This window comes from Pseudochaenichthys georgianus, chromosome 19 (assembly GCF_902827115.2).
Source record: "Pseudochaenichthys georgianus chromosome 19, fPseGeo1.2, whole genome shotgun sequence".
Lineage (NCBI taxonomy): Eukaryota > Metazoa > Chordata > Actinopteri > Perciformes > Channichthyidae > Pseudochaenichthys > Pseudochaenichthys georgianus.
In genome coordinates, this window is record NC_047521.1 from 13,673,107 (window position 1) to 13,700,711 (window position 27,605).

Here is a 27,605-nt window from a genome sequence, read left to right on the forward strand (position 1 = left end):
GTGCATATCTAAACCCACTTTACAGTTAGCTGTAATATGTAATTAATCTGGTGCTGCTTTCAAATTACAATTAACTTTAAGTTTTCAAATAACACATTCTTGGAAGTAATTTACATTTTAAAAGACTTTAATATCATCTGTTGATATTTTGTATTTCCGATAACCATGAACGCAGCAGGACGTTGGGGCGTGTCTGTCAGAGAGCAGTAGTGTAGTAGTGTACGTGCCGAGAGCTCACGTCGCCGTGGAGGACGGTAACAAGAACTTAATCGCCGATGCCAGACACGTCCCCGGACCTACAGGATACATTGGAGAAGCAGGCCCGACCCAGTCTGGGAGGAGAGTTTTACTGCAGCTGTACATTCTTTTTGAAACTTCGAGGCACCAGAAGAACAGGCTACACTGTCCCTCAGTCCGTCAAGATTGAGTGAATAAAGGTGTATTTGTTTCCGGTTATAAGGTAGGTTGTTTATTTAATACGTGCATCTAATGTAAATCAAAATGCCTTTGGTGAAATTGTATTGCAGCATACATTAGCTTGACAATATCAACAGTTGCCTCGCATGGGAGCACATTGCACCATCAGCATGAATGCAGGTGTTACCGTTTAACTGGTGTCACTGCGAATTTGTGATATTCTATAACGGTAGGAATGTGTCAGGGGCGTGTACTTGCCATTGTCGAATAACCATGAAATACACATTTCGATCGCTTCTTCTGTTGTTTACATTCATCTTTAGGTATATTTGGCTGAATAGGAACACTTTGATGCACATTCAGTACCAGTGTGTGAGGTTGTGGTTGCGATGCCGATATCCGGACGCGTAAGGACAATGAGGTTACTGTGGATGTCTGTTCAAAACATTGCACGCTTGAATACATCATTTAAACCAGTTATTTGTATTACTGAATATCGTTCTTAATGTGATACCAAGTCCATCTGAGACATGTGTACAGAGCCTGTCCGACCCTAACCCTAACGTCTTTGAGCACCTGTAAAAGCGCTAACAAATTAAATCTATTATTATTAAGCGACATAAGTAGCCACTAAAGGCCCCCTAGCAAAAAACAACAACAAAAAAATGGGGGAAAAACAAAAGGAAAACAAAACAAATCTCAGTACACCGTCGCCGTGATAAGTATGTTTAATTCATTTTGTTAATATGCCTAGATTGCCTACTCTGAAAGTCATGTATTATATTATAAACCTTTTTGTTTGACATCAGCCATTATAGATAATATGGCCATCTGAGTGTACTGCGTATGGTTTGTTTGTAACTGTTTAATACAGTTAATTATTCAAAATGTCAGAGTTCTTTATTTTTAAACTGAAACTTGCACTACTGTTCAAACATAAATAACAACAAACCTGGAATTATGCATTTGGGATTTTTTTTTGCTTTTTTGTTGTTGTACCGAACCGTGACTTCTGTGAACCGTTACACCCCTATATATATATATATATATATATATATATATATATATATATATATATATATATATACATACATACATACATACATACATACATACATACATACATACATACATATACCCGGTTCACAGAAGTCACGGTTCGGTTCGTACCTCGGTTTGGAGGTCACGGTTCGGTACAACAACGGTTTACACAGTTCACAATTAGGGGCCGGAATGTTGGAGCTATAGCTCCAACATTCCGGCCCCTAATTGTGATTATTTGTATGGTTAGGATAAAGATAGAGTAGCTCCATTGATATATAATTTAAGTAATTGTGTGTTTACACAGTTCACAATTAGGGGCCGGAATGTTGGAGCTATATATATATATATATATATATATATATAATTACTTAAATTATATATCAATGGAGCTACTCTATCTTTATCCTAACCATACAAATAATCGTCTATAGTCTTCAGGCAACAGCTTCCTGGAATAGAAATGGAGAGAAAGAAAAATAGTATAGAGAAACCGAAAGAATACATGTTCATGATGCTATGCTGCTGTATCCAGGAGCAGGCGGATCTTCAAACGGGTCTCTCCATGACACTGGTCTTCATTTGGGGCTCACAGAGCTGATCAATCCTTTTCCGTCCTTCCCTTCATCCAGGGTCCACTTGTATTTGCAATGAAGAACATATCTCCCGTTGGAAATTATTTCTGAGCCTTTTCCACTCGCTGTGTCATCCAAATCCTCTTCATAAGGAGGCTCCTCTGTGTCTCCACTGTTCACACAATCTATCTTGAGGTTGGAAAGCATTTCGTCAACCTGTGTTTCGGTCTGATGTTTATGACTGGGTTGACTCTCTGATGTCTTGGAGCTGGTCTCCTCTTTGTGGTTAGGGTTTGCGGCGTGCGTTGCCGCTTGGCGGTGGGCGTGTCTTGAGCTTGAGGAGTCAACGCGAGCAACAACCAATCACATGAATGTCCCGCCCCGGACATACAAAGCAAAGCATTCATGCTACATCCATGCTGGCTAAATATACTGTCTGCTTGCTAGCTGTCCATTCAAACGAAGTACACTGGATATAACTCCCCAAACAGGCGAAAACCTACCAGTTTCACCCACTGTCTCTGCCACCTCCCCCCATGCCTTGCTCCTGCGGTTTGTATCCCTTATGTAAAGAGGGACTGGTCATATAGTACTGGGTGATTCCCTACCGCCACGATCATTTTCTCCTCCATTTTTTGACATGTGGGAAATAACTGCGGTCTGGCTCTCCCAACATACACCCGGTTTGATTGGCTAGCGCTTGTACGGTCAGATTTGCATACGCAGGATTTGATTGGCTGACGCCTCCGTCGAGGCGGCAAAAGTAGAACATTGCTCTACTTTTGCAGCGAGCACCGCGAGAGAAGCTACACTTTGCTCCCACAATGCAGTTCGGCGAATTGTGACGTCACCCCATTCAAAGTGAATGGGCAGAAGCGTTGAAGCGGCAACGCACGCCGCCGTGTGTAGGGGCCACTCTATTGAGCAGGAAAGCAGTGCTTTTCCCATTGCACTGCTGATGTTTTTTCTTTTGAATCATGATGAATGTGAAGTTTGATAAGCATCTTCTCTTGTTGTTCCACTGCAAGCTGGGAGGTTAATACAACAGGGCAGCCAGAGCTGAATCCATTGTCCTGTCGTCCACCGGCCCCAGTATGAACACTTGTCTCTGACTGTCCAGGTGAAACATGTGCTTTGTTGAAGGATGTGCCTGTATCCTCATCTTCAATGTGAAGGGCTGACAGTTGCTTCTGGTGACACACACTGCACTTCAAATATCTCCAATAGTCTTTAATTATGTGACCAGCAGGGAAAACAAAACTAGATCCATCCACCTTTATGGAATTTGTTTCCTCATTTTCTATTTTCATATTGAAGCTTGAACATGTATCCTGTGAGTGATTGTGTTGGAGAGAAAAACAGTTGTAGTTTGGGGCAGAAGGAAACTTTATCTTTTCAGATTTCTGTTTGTTACAATTTTCCACAGATCCTTTCGATCCACGCCTCGAGTGGATTTTCAGTATGTCAAGTTTGGCATTGAGTGCAGTCAGTTTTAGGTCAAAAGCAAGTTTTGTCTTTTCTTTTCTAAGCTCCTCCTCTTGGGCTTCCAATGCATGCTTCCTCTTCAATGCAGCCATGCGTTCTTTAAGGACTGCTAAATCAGCTTCAGCTTTGATTATTGCAGATGATCTGTATGATAATCGGACTACTTTCTGTGGTCTGGAATTATTGTCCTTTAAACATAACATGGGAGGTGCAATGTCCTTAGGATTTACCTCGTCAGAAGATCTACTTCTGTCCTGTGATGTGGCGTCTTGCATCGTTTTTCTTTGATTGGCGTTATTTAAATATCCAAATATGTTATTTTAATCCACAGGAGAAAACGCTAATGCGTGCGCATGCCTGCGCGTCAGAGTGCGTAATCACTGTGTGCACCTGTTCCCACGGTCTGACTATTCTTTAAACGTGTTCCACTGTTCATTCATATGCGGCGAAACAATGACCCCAGCACTCCAATAGTGAGGCCGTTTTCCTATACAGCCACTGGAGAAAATGTTCACATACCGCCCATGTTCCTGTGCCGTTGTTGAAGTCCGTCCAGGGCCCGGTGTGTCTTTTTAAAGTGAAATCCAATACTCCACTTCAAACGCGGGCAATCCAAAAATCCACAAAAAAGAACTTCAAAAACAAGTCCGCTTTGACAGCACGGTTTTTTACTTTGTAGCGGCCAAAATCATATAATAGAACTAAAACAGATAGTTATCTTAGCCGCTGAGGCACTAGTTAGCGGATCTTACGCAGGGCAATGATCCAGGTCCAGACAAGAACCTCCATGTGTGCATTTTATTCCAATAATATAGTACAATGAGCAGGTTTCCTATACCTATTTTCCTTAAGCCGTCCCTATGGCTTTCCTTTGTGTTGCTTGAAACACCCTGGTAAAAAAAAAAACGTTTGCCTACTAGTGCTCTGGCTCCCACCACCCACCTCTCTCCAATATATACAATTACACCAGGTGCTCTAATCACCCAGTGCCCAAAATAAAAGCATAGAAACTACTTTAACTTATGACGCTAACTAAGAATACATATACATGATAATAATAAACACTAACAGCAAAAAAATAAATGTTAAACTATTAAATAATATAAAGATATATATATATAGCTCCAACAATATCATTGAGTCAATACTATAATACATTAACAGTGCTTTACCTGAACCTCATCATGAAACTAGAGGACGGTAGGAATGTAATTTCCCGTGTTCAGTGAATGCAACAGAGGCAAGACACCAGACCAACCAGAGAGTTGAATGGAAATAAACATCTGTCTTATTGGCTGACAGGTACCTATCCTGAGTTTTTGAAGATGGACATTAGAAACACATTTCTTAAAAAAGACGACAATTCTCCAGTGGTGGCTCACACAACAACCCCAGAGCCACCACTTGAGCCAGGTATGTATGTATGTATGTAAATGTCAGTAAACTTCCAAGTTATGCGAACATGTAAGCAAAGCATACATTACAGCTACGTTGTGATGTTACTTTGAATCGCGGGGATAAGCTAAACCGTTAGCAAGTAGCTATAGCTAGCCAGAGATATTAAATAAACACTTTGTCATACAATCTAAATGTTGTGTTTTTTTAGCGTTACCTGGTGATTTCAAAGAAAGCTCTCTGGGAAATGGTGACTAACACTGTTCGACATGAAACTAGAAGCTACCTTACAGTACACAGTTGTTGATCCTGAGTCCTGTCAGTTAAAGTGTTTCATAGTTAGCTTAGCATCAACCTAGCACTGAAATAAATGGATGTTATGTGACAGTATTTCTGAGAAAAAGTCAGCTGCAATGGTGGCATAGTTGCCACTGCTTTACGTGTCGACAGCATGTTTGAAAGTATTTGCAGCAGTAAATGTGGCTGTTTGGCCACTGACGTTGCCATAACAACACCTGAATTTAAATGTGCAACCTCTTTTTGTGACAGATTTTTGCATTAAATTATAATTCCCCCCCAAAAATAATAATTTATAATTCCCCTGCCTGTGTACACTAGGGCCGGCCCTGCCTGTGTACACCTTCAGACAGCCTACAAGCGAAGCACACGTAGTTTACTCAGTTTGAAAGCAGCATGGAGAAGTCTTCAGCTGTGGAGCTGTGATCTGCCCAAGTTAAATTGTGATACGACTTCTGTTCTGTGGCTATCTACCAGCGATCATGTTTAATATTAAAGACTACACACATGTATCCCTTATCAAAACGGTATTCTGCACTTTGCAGCACTTATCCAGATAAGATGTGATTGTTTACTCATTTTGCAAAGATAGCAGCAGAAATGTCATTGCTGCATGTGCAGGGATATTTAGTGTCCATCGACATGAAAATAACTAAAAAGTTCATGCTGGACTCAAACCCGAGTCCCAACAGCACAAATCACTAAAGTCCTGCGCGTTGTGAGTGAACCAATAATCAGTGAAACATATTTGTTTATCACAGCTGAATTTCACACATTAACAATGTTAAAAGATTCAGAAAATGTGTTTCGTTATGTAGTATATTAATCATCACCGACAGATGGAAAGACAACAATAACAAGGAATTCATATTAATATTACCAAGTTACACAGAAAGATACAAAATATAAGAAAAAAGACCACAAAGATAAAAGCATAAACGTTAAGATAGAAACGAAAACCGGTTCACAGCCGAGTAAAAATTATGAATATATGTGTTTGTAGTTCTCAGCGTATGTGAGTATCCTCGTCATTCGGTTTGTGTCGCTGTATCGATGCATAACGAAAGTTAACCAAGTAAACAGTCACATCTTATCTGGATAAGTGCAGAATACCCTTTTGATAAGGGATACATGTGTGTAGTCTTTAATATAACTAACTAACTAACACTAACTGATTTATTCAAGTGTGCAATGTTTTGAACAGACATCCCCAGTAACCTCATTGTCCTTTTGTAGTCCTCGCTGTACGCGTCCGGATATCGGCATCGCAACCACAACCTCACACACTGGTACTGAATGTGCATCAAAGTGTTCCTATCCAGCCAAATATACCTAAAGATGAATGTAAACAACAGAAGAAGCGATCGAAATGTGTATTTCATGGTTATTCGACAATGGCTCCTCAAAGTACACGCCCCTGACACATTCCTACCGTTAAAGAATATCACCAGTTCCCAGTGACACCAGTTAAACGGTAACACCGGAACTTTATCTTGTTTGGGTCCTCATCGCTCTGCAGCAGCCAGCTGTTACACCACATTCTGCAAATACAATCGCTTTTGATAACATACTGGTGCTTAAAGTTATAAGTATATATTTATATTGACTCTAGCATTTAATTGAGATGTCATGGTGCAGCCTTGTCTTTTGTCAACACAACAGCAGCAGAAACCATGGAGGATGACATGATGTTCACTATGGAGGAGGAGGGCAGTGCCAAGAGACCCCCTGTCCAACAAAGAACCCCCAACCAGCGGACCTACTCTCTCAGTGACGCCAACGCCAGTGATGATGATGACGGCGAGTACGACAAGCACTTCATTTGCCCAATCTTGGAAGACTCCTCCGTGGAAATCTGTCACTACCTTAAGAATCTGGTTTACTCCAAGCAGCTGTCAAACTCCCCTAAGACCACCTTTATGTTCAAGGTGAGCCTCTGCAACAATGGAAAGTATCAGAAGAAAAAGAAAGAAAGAAAATGTTCAAACAAGTGTTGGGGAATAGTGAAAGAAGCATAAAAAACAGTGTGTATTTAGCCTTTTGTGTTCATGCATCATGGTAAACAATTAGTTCTGCAATTCTCTGTGAGAACAGCCCTTTGCCTTATAAGGAGAGATCATCTGCCTGCACACATGTACCAGTAGTGTGTATCTGTTTATTGAAGCTGGTCAGACCCCTCTTAACTGCACTCTCTCCAACAGGAAGCCCCAGAGAGCGGTTTACACCAAAATGTGATCAAGCTTCATGTCTTTCAATGCTCATATTGTGGCCTTTTGTGCATCAGCAGTGAGATACACAAGGGCTTCATTCAGTCTTATCAGAGCCACTGTGCACCAGCCAACTGCCGGGATGTGTAGTGTTGTTGTGTAAAGTATCAAGACAGTTAATGCTGTTTTGTTTCAGGATGCTATGTGAATTTCATGCTTTTTCTTGTTTGCTGACCAAAAGCCGCCCATTTTCTTTAACTTTCTACATAGAATGAAACAGAAACAGTGGCAGAAACACGGCCATACAAGGTTTCGTCTGAGAAAGCACGGGTATGTTACAGATGAAATGATATCTCCCTCCTCTAACTCTTCACCAGTGACTATCTGCACACTCCTTTTCCCCACTCCACTCTGTCATTAACCGTCCTTTCCCTTCACTGCTTTGTTTTTTCCTTTTGTAGCAACTCTTAATTTCAATCCCTTAGTGTTCTGTGCATTCTAATCAATGCATCCTCCCTTCCTCCACACTGTATTCTCATACTTTATTTAATTTGAGTTTGTTAGTTATATAACTCTCAGCAATTAGAGTTATTTAACTCTAACAAACACAAGGACTGTTTGACTGTTATTTCAAAGAAATACCCTGAAAAAATTACAGATTTTTACGACCAAATGTGCACATTTTTCTTTCAGATTTTTCTTTTAGATTTCTCTTTTAATTATAAGCATTAAAAAAAAAGGTTTCAGAAAATGACTAAAAAACCCCAAATTAATTATACTTCAAAAACTATTTTTAGAAAACTGGCTGCCCCATATGACCCTTAAGTCTTGTGACCTTGTTTTGTGTAGTATATCTGACAGGATGGCGAACTTGAACACCCCTACAGTTGAACATGTGAGTTCTGACATCTGCTCTTCGTCACAAACAGACGAGACACTCCAACCCTTCACATTCCGTGGCTCTAAATATAAACTGCACAGGGACCAGGACTGCCATGCAGTTCTGGGTTTGGGTTACTGGTGCAGGTTTGGGTTACCAGGAATGCTTGATTCATGGGTCTTACCAAGAAAGTAATTTTTTGATAATGGCATTCGGATCGCTGTGAAACATCACATGGTACGCATTGGTAGTAAGGTAGCAGTACATTATTTAGGTCATTATGGAATATTACAACTTGGTGGACCACCAATGAATAAACCCATAAAACATATGTATTCATTATTAATTCAAATAATTTTCATTTCATTTAAATGATTTACTGAAGATATTTTTCCTTTCTTCCTTAACCTTTCTTTCCTCCTGGTTTGCAACAAAAACTAAAGTGTGAGCAGGCTTTAGTTTTAGTTTACCCAGTTGTGTTGATAAATGCTCTGCTTCGTAGGTTTCCTTCGCCTTAACCTGATTTACTGAGCATTATTAGTGCAACCTATGAAATTAATATGTTCCCAATTAGTCTGCACAATACAGGGCAGGAAGAGCACAAGAAAGGATTTGAACTGCCTTTTCTTGTGCAGATTACATTTCACATTTCTTCACATTGAATGACTTACCATCTAATCTTCCCATTTATACATTGTTTTTGCCTAAAAATAAATACTAGCAGCTCATACATTGTCTTTGTTTATTGCTACAGGCTAGATGGAAACATGCCATTGAAAAGGCCAAAGCTATGCCCGACCCCTGGGCAGAGTTCCATCTGGAGGAAAAAGTGACTGAACCCTGTATTCGTTACAGGTATGGATAACTCTGTGGCTGTCAATCAATGTTAAATATATCTTAGGGCAAGCACCTAAAAGATGGGTCATTCCCATCAAGTGTCCCAGTAAGCTAGGACCGTGAGCCAGCAATGCACAACACCCTGACCCTGAATTCACCTTAAAGAGGCCCTGTTATGGTTTTCCCTTTCCTGTAGTGTCTTTATATAGTTTTTACTGCATGTAAATGGGGAGGCGTGTGGTGCAGTGGGTTTTGCGTTGGTGTTGGGATCAGGGGGTCACAGGTTCAAACCCCACTGCAGTCAGCATGTCGTTGTGTCTCTGGGCAAGACACTTCACCCCAAATTGCTCCTGTGGGGATTGTCCACAGTATTGAGTATGTAAGTCGCTTTGGATAAAAGCGTCTAACAAGTGACATGTAATGTAAATGGTCTGCAAAGGCTAAAATCCCAAAAGTCACACCAGATAGAGTTTCTCGCCCACACACTCCTTCCCCTGCCTGAAACACCTCAATTAGACTCCTTTGTTTACTTGGCGCTTCTATTGGCCAGCATGGGACATCTCTAAACAGTTGACCAATTAAAACAGAACTGGCCCGCTAACCAATCGGGGCAGACTGGGCTATAGTTGCAGACAGAGGGTGAAAAGAGGTTTTTATGGTGCGGCCGCTAGTACTGCCTCCTGAAGCAAATTCATGAAAAATATACAACAGGGTGATGAAGATAAAACAATTATGATTGCTTACAATAGATCACCTTCTTAATTAAATGTAATGTTTTTCTAAAATCTCGTTCAACATTCATTATGACCGACCACATTTACATAATATCATCCTGCCCATTGTCAAAATAAAAAACATTGATAACTTAAAAGTATAAAGCTACAACTTGTGTTTGTATTTGTTGACACTAAAAGAGAGACCCACCCCCATTGGGAACCCTCCTAAGGCTTCATGCCCAAACACGTAAGCATATGTTTACTATGATGTGGGTCAATAACTCAGTGCAGGGATAATATTCTGTCCTCCTTGACTTTGAGAAGATTTGCTACCCTTGCACATTTCTCAGCCAGCTGCCATTGAGGCGGTTGCAGGTTTCACAGCAGGCTCGTATATCGGTCAGTGTTTCTAATCTTAGTGTAGCCAGATATAAATGGCCAACATGGCGGCTACAAAAACATCCACACCCCTTGCAGAGCTCTCAGGCGTGGCAGGTTTATACATCAAGGCTGACACAGAAATAAATGGGTGTGGGTGGAGAAACAGGAAAAAGGATTCTTATGCTAATGTGTGTGTGTTGGGTCCGATACATAACAAACCAGACTGGACTTGACTGCGCGGTGAGGAGGATTTGCCCTCTCTCTTCATGTGCTAATGTTACCCTTCTGTAACCTCACTCCTCCTTCCCTCTCTGTGTGTGGACCTGATGGAATGACTGTGGCTGTAGTACGCCCTGTTCTCAGGCTGAAGCTGTTTGTTGGCAGAAAAGCTTTTGGATGAGGAATAGAGCAATGTTCTTTTTTTTCAAGTGGAGAGGGAAAGGTTTACTGAGTTTCTTGGATAAAGGCGCTTCAGGTTTTCAGCTGTGAAGACTTGCAGCTGCACCTCATGCTGTACTTATTAACCCGGGACCAACGCCCGGCCAAGTCAAACAGACAGCCTGACCCAGACATTCTTATCACCATATCGACTTCTTCCCCGAGTACATCAAATACATGAACCCTTAATAGCTATACCAAAAGAAATGGGTACAGAAAGAAAGAAAGAGGAAACACATTTGTGTCTCTCATTGTTGATACTCCGTAAAGAGGAAATTAGATGTTCTATGTTAATAATTGATCTGTTGACAGACTAACTCAGTGTGCAAAGAGTAACGTGGCTATTGTGATCGAGACTGGAACGTTTGAGCTCTTTTAGTAACAGAAGAAGAATCAATACAGAAATAAGAGTCCAGGCATCCAGCCAGTGTCGTAGACCGTCCAGTGAGTGATTCATGGAACAGGTGGAAAATAAAAACAAGCTCCACAGAGCAGACCCAGTCTGAGAGTCTCACAGCCGAGACCTTTGAAAGAGACGCTAGTTCACTGAGCTGCAGTACACTTGGTTCCAAAAAGTTGTAATGGAGGTTGAGCTGCAATTTAAGATAATTGTATCTCTTCAGAATCAAGTTTATTGCCATGTTACACATACAAGGGATTTGCTTTGGTATCTGGTGGTGTGAACATAAACAAGTTGCAATAGTAGGTAAAAAAAGAAATATAGAAGGATAATACAAAATAAGTATTTTTAGATCTATTACGTTCCCTACTGAGCTAGGGGAACCAAAGGGAAGCAACACAAAGCAGAGTGGAATTGGTAAAGATTATAAGTGGTTTTATTACAAACGAGTGAAACAAAATGGCAGGCAAGCAGCCTGAAACAAACAAAATGGCCAAAGGGCGCCAACTTAACTAATGAACAAACAAAGGAGGACTCCAAAAGGGAGTTTGACAGATCATACAGAGTAATAATTAAATAAACGGGAAAACAAAAACTCACGTTAAACGTGGTACATGTAACTGAAAAGGCTGTGCAAAAAACCACAGCTGCTGCTGGTCGACAGGTGCTAACCGTTAAGCTACCCTGGAACCTATTTACACGGTAATCTCTTATCACACACAGAAGCACTGGGTTTAACACGCTGCTAAACAGTACAACTTTAACACATAACACAAAAGCACTAAATGTCAACCAAACAAGTAACTGCACCAAGAGGCTAGAGGCGCCTGTCCCACATCACAGAGCCTCCAGAGTGGTGATAGTCCGCAGCCTTTGTACTCCTCCCAGCAGGTGTGCGCCGGCTGTGCTCTGCGATTGGATGACGTCAATCCAATCACCATCTTCAGAGGCGGACCAGAGGATGGGCAGCCAATGATGTTGGGGCAACCACACAGCAAATTTACATAATCACACACACAGCTGAAAACACTCACAGGCTGATTAATGAACAGACTAACAGCAACCGTAACAAGATCAATTTAGCATTAAAACAAATAATATTTGTAGTATTACACCACATTTTTATTTAAATATACAAAGAACCTTAAAAGCTAAAACAACTAAAACACTTGGGACAATGAAAATATGACAATTTATGGCAAACTATAGCATATTGTCTTTTAAAGTGGGGGGCTGTGCAGACGTGTGCAAAAATGTCAGAGCATGGCTCACAGTATTAAGGGAAAAAGAACAAGATGTTATATGATGTGCATTAATGTAATGCATAATGTTTGTGGGGTATCTCTTAACTTTTCTGTTCTTCATCTTCAATACATTTTAGGCTATAACAAGTCAGATTTAAAGTAATTTGCCCAGAGTCCAAGCTGATGCCTTCAGATTAGTTACAGTCCAAACACCAAAGATTACAGCAATGAAAAACCTAAAACATCTCACTTTTTTGGAAGCCTGAGACCAGTTTGGTTAAAAGACTAAGCTCTGAGAAACTGATGGTTTGTCAGGCAGCGAGAACATCTGTAGCATCACTATCCGTGCTACAAATGTTGATTATGTGGATTTGAAGAAGATTTTTAAAGAAACACATTTGAGTCTGCATAATCAAAATGACCGTTCATCTGATTCTGACTCCATTCTCTTTCCCTCTTTGCAGGTACAATGCCAGCACAGGAGAGTGGGCTCAAGACCAGGTCCACATTAAGATGGCTTCCCAGGTAGTCCTGTTTTTTGACGAAGGATTGTTTAAAAAAGAAAAGAAAACTATTTTATTTATTTCCTCTCTCTTGTTTCTCACAGCCGTTTGGGAAAGGGGCCATGAGGGAGTGCTTCAGGACGTGAGTTGAATTATTCCTCAGTTGTTATCCAGCGGTTATTGCCCTCATGTTCTAGTAACGGAGGCCCTCGTGGTCTCAGTGTAAACAAAGCACAGCATGCCTATAAGTGGTGCAGGTCCACATTCCTCACATTTGTGGCTCCGACTCGGGAGGATAGGATTAGTTTCAGAGCCAAACATGGTACGAAAGATAAGATAAGAAAAGATGGACTTTTATTAATCCCCGTGGGGAAATTCAGTAGTTTAAACAGCAACAGGGTGAGATTGATAAACAGGACAGCACAGATTCACACAAGATTAAAGATTAATACAATTATATACGGGTTTGTAACTGTTAAAAAATCAAATGAATTAAATAAACATACATATTTGAGTCATATATATACATATTAAATGTATGTGTGCTGGTAAAAAGTTATTGTGAAAACAGTGTATATTTTATGTACTGTACTTTATGTAGTAGTAGTAGTAGTAGTAGTAGTCTAAAACAATATTGCTGTGGTTCAATCAGTCATTAAAATCAATTTATGTGTTGCATTGTTGACCCCTTGTTGTGCAGCCAAATATTACACTCTAGAACAGGGGTGGGGAACCTTTTTCCTCTCAAGGGCCATTTCAATTTTTTCAACATCCTCCGAGGGCCGTACAAATTATTGACCTCGGCTTAAAATACTAAAATCACAACCCATTTATTTCTTCTTTCTTTCATTCATGCTGTGCAAAGAAAAAGCAACCTCTTAATCCAGATATTTTACCATGACTCATGCATGCACGTGCACGGTGTGGCATGACCACCAAAACAGAAAGATATGGACACAAGATGTGTGCAAATGTATTTAGTTTCCTATCCATGTGAACATGATTTAAGTGGGGGGGGGGACCTAAGCTCCTCTAGGGGGGTCCGGGGGCATAATATCCCGGGAAGATTTTTTCTTAAATATTGAAGTTAAAAGCATCAATCTGGTGCACTTTGAGAGCATCATCAAGAGATCTATGGAAACATCTCTCAACACCCAGATGAAACAGAACTGTTAACAGATTTACTTTTTCTTTATGGATATTTTACAAATCACTCCCCTTTCAAAGTGTATTCTTGTTTATTAATAACAACTTTTTTTTACTGTCATATAGTATTTTATACCTGTTTACTTTATTCTCTTATTTGTTTATAACTATAATGATTATATAAAGATGTGCCTTTACCTCACTGGTTGTAGAAAAGGCTTCTTATATTCGTTAGCATAGCTAGCTAACCAGATGCTAATAACAACAAAGTTATTGACTGCATGATCAGTATGACAGATGAACAGATCGCCACTGGGGTTACAACTAAAGACACAGCCACGCAGAAACTGCAGCATCTGTACGGCTCCTTATCTGAAGTGCCGAGCCACGTTCCGGTGCTCTCCGTCAGAACTGCACCCCTGTCAGACGAGACATATACCACGTTAGGCACGTTATACACGTTAGGCTCGTGTTGTGTTCATGGACCCTGACCTTGGCCAGGAAAAACAGGCACTCACTTGTTTAATTATTTTGCGGTCGAGATTTCTTAATTTTTTTTCTTTTTTGCGTGTGTTTATAAATGACCTCGAGGGCCGTACCAAATGGTCTCGCGGGCCGTATACGGCCCAGGGGCCGGAGGTTCCCCACCCCTGCTCTAGAAGTTATTCTATTCTAGCGACAGGGATTTTACTTGATTGAATCCCTGCATTTTTTAATTCAAGCATATCACTGCCTCGCTGTGTTTAGGCCTCTGCATGAAACTGCAGAATGACAGAGAATAGTCAGATTGTTCATGTTTAATCCTCAGTTATAAGAGGCATTCAACAACCTCCCACTTCAGCTATTTCCAGTATCCCACAGAAATGTGACAAAACCCAGAAAAATACATCTCCTACTTATAAAAACCCAAACAAGTTTTAAAAAATCTCTACATCCATAATGTTGAAATGCTGCTCCTGTTGACCTTTAAATACAGTATGTGGGTTTGGAGCAGTTAAATATTGCTTCAGTTGTGTATATGTATTACGTATGTACTGAGAATACATAACTGAAATGCTTCCTACTGTTATTTCTTATTTCCCTCCAGGAAGAAGTTGTCTAATTTCTCACACAGCAGCAACTGGAAGTCAGCATCTAACTATGTGTCCAAGCAGTACATGGAGACGGTGGACAGGAACGTTTACTTTGAGGACGTCAGGCTGCAAATGGAGGCCAAACTGTGGGGAGAGGAGTACAACCGCCACCGGCCCCCCAAACAGGTACAAGAGAGACATTACAACTCACTGATGTTCCACTATTTAACAAGACAGACAATACTGACGAAACCGGTGATACAACCTCAAATACACAATCCTTAACCCATGTTATCTTTATAATGGGAAGTAGTTTAAGCTTAGATTTATGATTCTATTACTTATTTATTGGTTTTTTAATAAAAGAAAATGGTGAAAAGACATGAAGAATGCAAAAGCTATTATTCTGAAATCAGAATATAGCCAAGCCAATCATTTGTCTGTTAATTGACTTAAGAATGTTTAGATGTATTTTTGGTGGATAAAATGTAGCATGTGACAAGTTGTGATGTCACATGTTGTGTACATTTGTGAATCTGATATTTTGAATCAAAACAATTCCTTTTTTTTTTCATTTAGAATTTAGAATCGATTATAGAAGTGTGTGTGTGTATACAATTATAAAGTTATCATTTAAAAAAACATATATTTGATGGTTGCATTCATGTGAACACACAAAGGCAAACACAAGACAAAAGTTTAAATGTATTTTAAACTAAACTTTGACCAATTTTTTTTGTATATAAAAATATTTATAGCAAATAACACTAAACTATATCATCATTATGCTCGACATGTCTTTGACTTGGTGTGTAGGATTGCTATCCATGAGTAGCAATATTTAGGTTGTTTTTATAAAAAATATATTGGAAATATTAGTTTTTCTTTTTTAAATGAATGATAAAGGATCAGAATCGTACATGATAACTATACATTCTGAATGTAATCATGAATAGATGAATTCCCCCCCACCCCGATAAACAATAAACAAAGTGTTGTTTCCCTCTCTCCATCCTCAGGTGGACATCATGCAGATGTGTGTGATGGAGATGGTGGACAGACCTGGGAAGCCTCTCTTCCACCTGGAACATTACATCGAGGGCCATTACATCAAATACAACTCCAACTCTGGCTTTGTGAGGGACGACAACATCCGCCTCACTCCACAGGTAACCATCATCTTCATCACCTTTGGTATGAATACAGTTAGAGTAGAGTGTAGCATCCCTCTATCCCTCTCTGCAATTTAGACACAAGCTCAACAAAACCCCACTACTTGTGGCCCTAACTATTGCCAAGAAAACAATATTACTAAACTGGAAAAGTAGGAAAAAGATCAGCATAACACAATGGCTAGAGCTCTTAACACAACACATATCAAATATGGATCGCGAGCCCTGGATCTTCAGTCGTGGCTGTGGTCCTGGATCATAGGTCCTGGATGGATATCCTCATGGATTCATCTTCCTATTATACACACATGCATTTCCAAACATTTGGACTACCTATGTTGCAAATGTATTATCTTTTCCATTTACACACGGCATCTATTGCACGTCTGTCCGTCCTGGGAGAGGGATCCCTCCTCTGTTGCTCTCCCTGAGGTTTCTCCCATGGTTCCCTTTAACTGTGGGTTTTCTCTGGAAGTTTTTCCTTGTACGATGTGAGGGTCTAAGGACAGAGGGTGTTGTATTTTCATACTGATATTCTGTACAAACTGTGAAGACCACTGAGACAAATGTAACATTTGTGATATTGGGCTATATAAATAAACATTGATTGATTGAATTAAACCTTTTTATAAAGAAGAATTTAACAAAACGTACTTAAGATGAATCTCCTTACCACTGACCGCTAATGCCACAACACAACACAATAGGAATGTATAATATTACACCGAACCACCCTGTAAAGACTTCATGAAAATGATCCAAACATACTTCCCCTCTCTTCACTCACAAATGTGTATGTACCCTTTTTAATGTTTTGTAATCTTTACCGTTCCTTTTGTATTTGTTAGTATGTCTTCTTCGACCACATGTGTATGCAGTATTGGTGGATAAAAAAATAAATAGATACTATAGATAGATAGAGCTTGTCACTACTTAATCCTTTTAATCTATTTTGCATCCAAAAGGCCTTCAGTCACTTCACGTTTGAGCGGTCGGGCCACCAGCTGATCGTGGTGGACATCCAGGGGGTCGGAGACCTCTACACCGACCCTCAGATCCACACAGAGCAAGGGACGGACTTTGGAGATGGAAATCTAGGTAGAGTTTGCTTTTTAATATTGACAAACGTCTGAATATGTGAAGTTTGGTAAGAAATCATTTCAAGAGGCTCTATATGTTGAACCTGCCTGTGTTCCAGGTGTGAGAGGCATGGCGCTGTTCTTCCACTCCCACCTGTGTAACAAGATCTGCACGAGTATGGGCCTGACACCCTTTGACCTTTCCCCTGCAGAGAAGTCGCAGCTGGACTGCACCAACAAACTGCTTGTAATTTTAACATTTTAACATGAATAAATATAGTGTCAGACAAGGACAGAAATCAGCAGTGGGTCAGGTTAAAACAGTTCTTCAAATCATGATGGTAATCGCATTTATTGCATTTCATGTTGTTCACTGTTGCCATATTTACCCGCTATGGGATTTTATTTCCTGTAATATAAGGAAATACGATTTTTAAAAATATTTTCTTTATTATTTTGGGCAGTATCAGGACCGTGGACATGAATCAATCCTGCCCTTTTTGATCCCCATGCCTGAATAAAATAAACAATTATAAAGAATAAAAAGATAAAAGCACAAATATTAGAAATAGCCTCAAGTCCATGACTTAGAAGAATACTAAAAAGTAGGAAAATGGATATCGGAGCTCATATGATAAGATATACAATCATGAATAGAGCCAAATAGACGTTTAGATGCGTACATTAGAAATAATATATAAATGTTGGAGAAAAAAGTGTGAAAATAGAATGTGTTGTTAGAGGGAACTACTAAATACGTAGCCGAATATAGTAAAACATTAAAATAAATCTTAATTGATATAATTGCAGAAATATAATAGTTTCCATTAACTGATGCCTTTCCACAGATAGGATATTTTACGGTTACCTTCAGTGTAGTGTGTCAGTGCTGTTGCTATTTCCTTAAGAGTGATTGATCTCGTTTTATTTCAGAAGTCAGCCAAGACGGTGCTGCGAGGCTGCGAGGAGCCCTGTGGATCCCCTCGAGTCCGCACCCTGTCAGTAGGCCGGGCCCCCTCGCTGTTATCCCGCCTGTCTGAGACGTCCTCCACAGACGAGAGCATGAGCGACGCAGACTCTGTCCCCTGCTCCCCTCTCATTCTGCCCTACTCCCCACTGGCTGCTCATGGATACCTGGGAAGGTCCCCCATCTGTACGTTTCCAAACAATATTTTAACATTAAGCTTCTGCATGTCCCCACTGTTAATATGTTTTTTTTATTTCCACTTGCAGGCTCATCTTTTACTGGCATGTATGAACGTGAAAGAAAGAATAACAACACCACAGGAGAACGGAAGGTGAGCTTGACTCTTGAGCAGCGGTTCCCAACCTGTGGGCCGCGAAGACATTGCAAGTGGGCCGCCAAATTATTATTATTTTTTTTTTTTGTACAGGCTAAAGACACAAACATGGACATAACAAAAACATATAGGAGATGACATTCCCATCTCAGACAACAACAAAACAAAAACAGAAGAAATAAAGATACAGTCAGTAGGATCACTTCAACATTTCACAAACAAAAATAGGTTGACAAACAAAAACACCATATAGCATATTTATTGTTCATTTAATCCCACTCTTCGTTAGAGCTCATTATTTCCCATCTCATGACGTGTTGAGCCACCCTTTAATTTTTTGTGGCAATAATTTTTTCCAAAATAAATTGTATTTTGAATCTACTCTTCAAACACCTTATATTAAGATTACTCCTTGATTGACTTTAAAAAATATGTATTTTAGCCAGAAGAATAGTTGTATTTATTAACTGTGTCAACCAAATAATTTGCAAAACATTATGATTTATGTGGAAACATTTTCACTAAGATCTTTTTTTATTTTAACCTTTTCCTTTCTCTTTCTTGATCCTCCTTAGCAACGGTCATTACAGTCCTTGACAGCGGTCTGTTCTACTGGATTTACAACGTGTCACATGTTCTGAATTGACCAATCAGAACTTTACTTAGCCTCCGTATTGTTTATGGTTGAATGTGGGCCGCGAACAAATGTTTGATTCTTAAGTGGGCCCTGAGTTGGAAAAGGTTAGGAACCGAGGAAACATACAGATTGAACTTAGAGCTGTATTTAACAGACTGCTGCCAAACATCTCACCAGTCTCTATACTGATTATTTGTAATACATTTTTTGTCTACAGGATTCTGAGAGTGGAGGGGACAGTGGCTGTCCCAGCGAGAGAAGGAGTGATGGTGATCCATATGACCACGTAGACGGGGTAAACACTTTCATTTCACCTTCATTCGATTTAACTTCAGTGAAAAGACAAAGTCCAGGATGTATGTGTAGTAATGTGTCAGGGAAAATCAGTTTACAAACAGATAAACAATGCAAATATATATTTTTGTGTGTGTCCGGCATATAAAAAATAGACGTTTAACATATTTTCAACGTTTTAGTTTGAATTAAAGTTATTTATAGTGTCCAAATAAGATTAGAAGTACAAATATGTTTTACATCTTGTTTTAGTATATTTTTAGACACACATACTTTGACATATTTTCGCAAACAAACTTTATTTATTTATTTCAAACATTATTATAACCTGACAAGTTAGACTTTTCTTATTTCTGTATGTAATTCACAATGTTTCTGTTGTCAACATGACTCAGGCTTTCCTGCTGTAGGTTTTATAAATGTATATCGTATTATCATCCCGTAGGTCCATCATCGCATCCAAAGACATTACTCTGAGTCGGATGACGACAGTGTCAGACGGGTAAACAAACGTAGTGTCAACAGTGTTTACATGTCATAATAATCATCAACATAATCACATAATCCTCTTAACTTTTCTCACCCTTTCTTACTTTCCCCCCTTTTGTTTCTCACACATTAATTCAACAACAGAAGTCTTTCCTCACCTTCCTCTATGTTTAGCTCCTCTTAATCTGTGTGTTCCCTCATTAGAGGAAGATGGTAGCTTCTCCAAGAGTCTCTTCAAACTTACATTTTGACAATGCTGACGACGACTCGGTGATTATCTGCATGGAGGCTCATTTAGACGTTTCACTGCTTGTGGCTTTATCAAGCATAAATCTCTGGCTAAAGGACCAACTTGAAATCTAAATGCACATTATTCCTTACTTGTGGTTCTATTTATCAATCTAGATTGTTTTGGTGTGAGTTAGTGAGTGTTGGGGATCTTACCGTAGATATATCTCGTATAAAATGGAAGTAGACGGCACTGGCCTGTGGTGGTCAAAGCAGCAAAAAATACATTTAAAACTCAACAGAAATGTAGCTTTTTTTTGTTGAAATTATATCCTGGTTAGTTACTCAAGATAATCCAAATACCTTGTTGTGATCAGAGACTTTTAGGAACTATTTTATGTCCACCAAAAGAAATCCGGCACCAAACCATGCATGCTTCCGTCTGCATGGTGATAAAATTGGTTGGTAGTTTGCTCAAAAATATCATTTCTTTATTTTGGGGCAAACTGTCCCTTTTAAGATTTTATAAGATTCCTCAAGAAGCCCCTCTTACCAGATCCAATCTAGCTTTATTTTCAGAGTGAAGGAAAAAGCTAAATACAAAGAATTCCAACATGACATTTGGAACCGAATCACCATCTACCTCTGTGTCAGCAGCTCCGCCATCTTGTGTGTGTGCCCCTGTTCCCATTCGTTACCTGATGTTGTCAGTCACTAAACCCATCAGGGATGTACTCCTCCAGCTCTGTCATTGATCAGAGCAAATAAGAAAATCTGGACGGGTACACTCCTGAGTGTGTGAGCAGTGTGATTTTGCACTTGATTTGCCCTCAACATTGACTTGTTTTAGGATGTTGTGATCATTCCTGCTCCTCCTGTAAATCTTGACTTTTCTTCTTGTAGATGACAGAGGAGAAGTGGAGCTTCTACCATTCGTCCCGCTCTCACGTCCACCGGTCCTCCTGTGTGGCCACGGAGATGGATCGACTCGAAGCTCTGATGCAGAAGAAAATAGGCCAGTCCATCCTCGGAAAGGTATCGCATTCATGTTCATTTTTTATTAATTCAGATGATATTAGTGGCAGGAAAAAGGATTCGAATATACTCACACATGATTGCATCCTATCTAAACTAGACACCTCACACATAGACTTTTTAATCATGGCAGTCAAAAAGCAACACATATTAAAGGCCGTGCTATTGTATCTTCATATTTTAAGACAAGTCTCAACATTATTTAATATTATTAACTTTTTATCCAACTGTTTTTAGTTAGCTTGCAACATGCATAGAACATCTTACAATAAGGAAGAATGTCTGACATTAGAAGACACAGATTGTTTTTAGTTAAAACAAACATATGCAGTGAAAAGTGTAGCTGTAAAATGAAACTAAATAAAAAATCCTTTTTAAGTAAAAAACAAACAAACAAAATGCTATTGATATCAGATTAAAAACCATCTAACAACCATATCGGAAAAAAAGCTTCATTGTCAAGTGCTCAAGTGGATTCCCAAAAGGGTTTCACTTTATGGCAAATCCTACACAATTTTCCAACCATGAATTCTGTATTTATATGAAGCCAGATACTTCCGAGACATTATACCTGGCTTTATCAAAGATTTACTAAAACTAAACCACCTCTGAAATAAACAAAACAATAAGTATCAATTGTCCCTGAAAACTTGGTTAGACTAAAATGAGGGCAGCAGTCGATCAAGAGGCACCAAGGTTGAATCATTACCTAAAACACATTTTCAGTTGGAAACTAATCTGATCATCCATTCTGTGTGTTCCTGAACGTGTTTCTGCTCTCTCCCCTCTGCCCAGGTGCACCTGGGGATGGTGCGGTACCATGAAGCGGGTCGGTTCTGTGAGAAGGATGAGCAGTGGGACCAGGACTCGGCCATGATGCACCTGGAGAGAGCGGCGCAGTGCGGGGAGCTGGAGGCCATCGTGGCTCTGGGACAGTTCTGCATGCAGCTGCCGCATCACATCCTGCCAGACATGCAGCTGGAGGTACCTCAGTTCAATTAGACTTTTTACAACGTACAAATATGTGTTCTTATAAGTCTGTGTTGTTGGCAGGATAATGCCGGAAACAGGATGAAAGGCTTTAAGTATCTGCTGCTGGCTGCTGAGTCCGGTGACAGGTCTTCTATGATCACAGTGGCCCGAGCCTTCGATTCTGGGATCAATCTGTCAGCTGACAGGTCAGTGAAGCAACCTGTTTGAGTTTAAACTGTCAAAATCTGGACTTGGATTGTGTATGGATTTGTGGGTAAAGAAGACACACATAGAACCTGGTCCAACAGTCATGGTTATACTGCCCCCTAGAGGGATGCCTAAGTTTAATTTTTATTATCAAAGAGAGCAGCGTTTTACCAGAGATGGATAAAGTAGCTGCAACAAGTACACACATCCTTTACTCAAGTAGAAGTACAGATACTCGTGTTTAAAAATACTCTGGTAAAAGTAGAAGTACTGACTAAACTTCTTTACTCAAGTAAAAGTAAAGAAGTATGGGCTTCGAAATGTACTTAAATAAAAAGTACCCATGGTGGTGGGCGGTGGTGGCGAAGTCGATAGAGACTTGGCTTGGCAACTGGAAGGTCACCAGTTCAAATCCCGGCAAGACCAAGTGCTACCGAGGTGTCCCTGAGCAAGGCACCGTTCTCCACACTGCTCCCCGGGTGCCGTTCAAAATGGCAGCACACTGCTCCTAACACTAGGATGGGTCAAATGCAGAGAAACAATTTCCCTACGAGGGATTAATAAAAGTCCATCTTATCTTATCTTAACTACCATCTGTTTTTAAGAGTAACTGACCTCACTTTATATAAATAGAACAATAATGTCATTGTTAGCTAATGAATGTTTTGATGCTAAATGACAGTTTTCATTGGTCCCTCTTCTTTAGAGAAGACCAGGAAATGATGGATACACGGATCGTGTTCAAATCAATAGGCACGCAATGACTCTAAATAATGATCTCGCCTCCAAACGCAGATTAAAACTAAAGTAACGAGCCTGTTTTGAAAATGTAAGAAGTATAAAGTACAGGTATTTGTGTTAAAAATTTAAGAAGTAAAAAGTCGTCAAAAAATAACCAGTGGAGTAAAGTACCAGAAAAATGAACTTATGTACAGTAACAAAGTATTTGTACTCCGTTACTTCCCACCTCTGCGGTTTACTGTTTTTGATGCAAATGGTGATGTTTTTTCCCGAATTGTATAGAAAGCAGGACTGGGCAGAAGCCGTTCACTGGTATGAAAATGCCTTGAACATGACGGACTATGACGAGGGCGGAGAGTTCGATGGGATTCAGGACGAGCCTCGTTACCTGCTGCTGGCCAGAGTGGCAGAGATGTACCACGAGGGAGCCTGCAGCCTCACCCCAGACCCCCAGAGAGCAGGTTTGAATCCATGCTGATCCTCCAATGTAGATGATACTCAAAAGATAGATTTCATGTGCAATGTGCCTTGAGAACAGTTTGCTGCTAATGGGCAAATGTGTTAAATAGATGAGGCTTTTTATTATCATGCAATTGTTGGTCTTTTCATGGGATTCATTGACAGTGAGAAAAGTCAAGACTATCACATTAAAAGCCATTCATTCTGCCAATGTTGCACATGTTTGCCTTCAACTTGGGTCGTCGCGATATACCGTTATTGATTATATCCTTGATATTTAAAAAGAATGAAATATCGATATCATATAAATAATCCAGCTCCTCTTAAATCATTTCTGCTGGTATGGTTACAGACTCTCCCTCCACACCTCTACACTATGAAAAAAGAAACAAAGTGCACAATACATTTGAATGATATCATTTTAATGTTTGTTTTTTTAAAGATACCATTATGATATCGGCATTGTGAGTTCTCTTGGCACTGATAATCATGAAGTGAAATCTGATGATGTGACCTCCTCCTAACCTCTCCACCCATCTCTCCCTGCAGGTGATCTGTTCACAGAAGCAGCAGAGGCTGCCATGGAGGCCATGAAGGGTCGATTGGCTAACCAGTATTACATGAAAGCTGAAGAAGCATGGGCGTTAATGGAGGAATAATTCTGGACACACATTCTTTAACAGAAAAGGCTACAGGAGATAATGTTTTCAAATTCAGAAGGATATTAACTGATTGGCTACAGTTTACATGTTTTTATTACAATATTTTTAAAAATATTTGTTTGTGTGCGCATGTGTTCAGCCTTTGAGGATTTCAGGTCCAGAGAAGCTTCTCAATTCTTAAATTTCCCCTCCTCGACTCCCCTCCTCGAGACTTAGTCCCGCCCACAGGAGATGCGAGCGGAGGACCGCGGAGGAGAGAGGAGGGGAAGCAGCAGACGTTTAAAGAAATGAGAACTCCTCTCCTCTGAGCGGTCATTTTAAAGAGACCTCCGTTCATTATTACGTGGCAACAGCTGCATCAGCTGTCGAGTGTTTTGTCATAGCGCTGTAGCTACAGATGCGGACACACACACACAAATATATTTATATAAATATATACAATTTAAAGTATGAGAGCACTCTCATAATAACCCCCCCCCCCCCCCTCTCTCTGGTCGCTGAAATGGGGAATTGATATTACGGGCCAAAAGTTGTATTTACAAGTATTAAAAGTAAGCAGAGGATACCAAACCAACTAAGACCCGTCTGTCCGCTGCATATACGCACTGTACCACACACACCTACACACTGTACCACACACATACCTATTACCTACACACTACCACACACACACACCTACACACTGTACCACACACAAACCTACACACTGTACCACACACACACCTACAGCTCCTAAAGCATAATCCAGCTACTTTATTATGTGAAGCACTAAATGGTTTTAGAAAAATATCAACTCTTTGTTTGTAGATATCTACTAAACTAAAGCAAATAAAGACAGTAGGCCTGTTATACTGAGTGATACATATTATACACACTGTTCTGCTTTATGCACGGACCTCACAGCTGTTCTCTCTGGAAACATCACGACGCGATAGAGGTTTCTCAATACTCAAATTTCCCCTCCTCGACTCCTCAACTCCTCGGTCCTCCGGTAGTGACCCGGAAATGAATTTCAGCGCGCCATGTTGAAGGACATCTCATTTCTCTAAATGCACTTCGAGGACCGAGCATCGAGGATGCTCTCTGGAGGAGCTCTAACCGAGGAGACACTGATGCATCCTCCACGGATGCATTTCCGGGAACGGTGGAGGCGTGACTCACGGCCGGACTTATGGATATTATATTAGTAACTGCTCTCATCGCAACGCGATGTTTACAGTGAGAACAGCTGTGAGGTCCGTGCAGAAAGCAGAGCAGTGTGTAAAATATATATCACTCAGTATAACAGGCCTACATTACTTTCTGTATTTGTATGCTGTAGTTTAGTAGATATCTAAAAACAAAGAGTCGATATTTTTCTAAGACCATTTAGTGCTTCACATAATAAAATACACAACGGCTAGCCTGTAGCCTGATTATGCTTTAGGAGCTGTAGGTGTGTGTAGGTGTGTGTTGTACAGTGCGTAGATGCGGCGGACAGACGGGTCTCAGTTGGTTTGGTGTCCTATGCTTACTTTTAATACTTGTACAACTTTTGGCCCGTATCATTTCAATTACCCATTTCAGCGACCAGAGAGAGGGGTGGGGGGGGGATATATCCAGTCTCTAATTGTGTTACGTTATGAGAGTGCTCTCATACTTGTTTGATTCTGAAATTGTATATGTAAGGGATAATGTGCTGCGACGCGGTCATTATGGGGAAAAGAACACCGACAGGCTGATCAGGAGCCCGACGCGAAGCGGAGGGATCTAGATCGGCATGAAGGTGTTCTTTTCCCCATAATGACCAAGTCGCTGCACATTATCCCGCTTATTACATGGCCACATTCTCAACAAAGTAACGTTATGACTCCCAATATTAATTGAAATGCTTTTATGGATTTAGAAAATGATTTTATTGATTTAAAAAATAGTTGTATGTATTGATTTAAATTGACATGCATCCGCGAAGAAAAATAGTCCGATGTTACTGTTTGAACTAACGTAGCAACGGCAGGAACTGCTTCGATAGCGTTTTTGAGGAGCTTTCTGATTACAGATTTGAAAACATCGCTGCTTGCTTTAAAAGTAGCACAATTCATTATGTCAAACCTTGGAAAGTATCTCGATATCCCTGCCCTGATGCCAAAGTAACTGCACTTTATGCATACAACACACTGTATGTTTTGCCATTTGATGTATATGTCTGGACCGCTGCGTAAAAATGAGGGTTTCTGCCCGTTACTTCTCCGCTGTTTTCTTGTCCCTCTTGTCTTTTTCTTTTCTTCACTGGGGACTCATCAGCAGAGTTGGGAGTAACGCGTTACTGTAATAATATTACTTTGTCGGTAACGGAGTAGTGTAACGCGCTACTTTTATAATCCAGTAATCACACTACAGTTACTAACATTTCCCCGACACGCGTTACTTCGTTACTTTCTAAAATCAGTCATAATCAAACCTCAACAAACACCTGCAAAGAACACATGCTAGGTGAAGCTAACGCACATAGCTGTTGTTTATTTATATCACACACACACACACGTAGTTCTTCTTCTCTGTTTTCCGGTTGTTGCTTGTTTTGAATGACGAATACACACTACCGCTGCCTGCTGGTAAGGAGAGTTATTGCCACTCACGCATGCGCAGTTCGTACGTGCTCGGCTGAAGTCTGGCTCCAGTGCAACACATGGCCAACACGCAGGAGAACACGCTGACGCAACAGCGTGAGCAGAGATAGACTGCGCAAAATATACAGATAGCAAGAGACAGAGGACAGCCACGGTCAGATAGCAGGAGACAGAGGACAGCCATGGTCAGATAGGAAAACATTCAGGAGCTATCTGGATCAGTCTTATGCGACAATGGAAACTGAACTAAAGAGAACATTTGAAACTTTAGCAGTCTGCGTGATCTGCCTGTAGGGAGGGGCGGGCCGGCCCTGCGAGTAAAGTAACGAGTAAAGTTACGAATTACTTTATGTAGATAGTAACGAAGTAGTGTAATATATTACTTTTTTTTAAAGTAATATGTAATATATTACTTATTTTTAGTAACGACCCCATCTCTGCTCATCAGCCACTAACTATTACTCCAAATTACTGTGCTCTCCAAATATATTAAAATGAATGTTAAAATCCTCCATGTTGCTATCACACGACAGCGGAAAACTAAAGACAATCAGACAGTTTGCTTGCTTTTCAAACTGTTACATTTGAAAAACAGTGAGAGCGTCTCTTGTCAGTTTGAAAAGCCAACGGTAGGACCTGCTTGCGTTTTTGAGGAGCTTTTTGATTACAGATTTGAAAACATCGC

General features: G+C 40.2%; 1 protein-coding gene across 5 annotated transcripts; it reads left to right on the forward strand.

Moving 5' to 3' along the window:
• Positions 1-208: 208 nt before the first annotated feature.
• On the forward strand, positions 209-24,812 carry eef2k (eukaryotic elongation factor 2 kinase). Of its 5 annotated transcripts, none has more exons than XM_034107887.2 (20): positions 209-460; positions 6,849-7,138; positions 7,688-7,747; positions 9,052-9,152; positions 12,778-12,838; positions 12,921-12,958; positions 15,050-15,221; positions 16,055-16,204; positions 17,173-17,305; positions 17,406-17,533; positions 18,220-18,439; positions 18,520-18,584; positions 19,442-19,519; positions 19,964-20,020; positions 20,212-20,277; positions 21,139-21,270; positions 22,066-22,254; positions 22,324-22,448; positions 23,473-23,651; positions 24,199-24,812. In XM_034107887.2, exons 2-20 carry the CDS (start codon positions 6,884-6,886, stop codon positions 24,306-24,308), a joined length of 2,319 nt encoding a protein of 772 aa, XP_033963778.1. In that variant the 5' UTR covers positions 209-460; positions 6,849-6,883; the 3' UTR covers positions 24,309-24,812. The 5 variants fall into 5 exon arrangements, with proteins under 5 accessions (XP_033963778.1, XP_033963777.1, XP_033963779.1 ...); XM_034107886.2 differs by having other exon boundaries at positions 6,873-7,138; XM_034107888.2 differs by having other exon boundaries at positions 6,873-7,138; positions 18,223-18,439.
• The last annotated feature ends 2,793 nt before the right edge of the window (positions 24,813-27,605 follow it).

Excerpts from the sequence above, each read along its gene's own strand:
- eef2k (XM_034107887.2), top strand. The coding sequence starts at position 6,884 with ATGGAGGATGACATGATGTTCACTATGGAGGAGGAGGGCAGTGCCAAG. Across the intron at positions 15,222-16,054 it reads GCCACCGGCCCCCCAAACAG|GTGGACATCATGCAGATGTG; the intron begins GTACAAGAGAGA and ends CTCCATCCTCAG. Across the intron at positions 21,271-22,065 it reads GCCAGTCCATCCTCGGAAAG|GTGCACCTGGGGATGGTGCG; the intron begins GTATCGCATTCA and ends CCCTCTGCCCAG.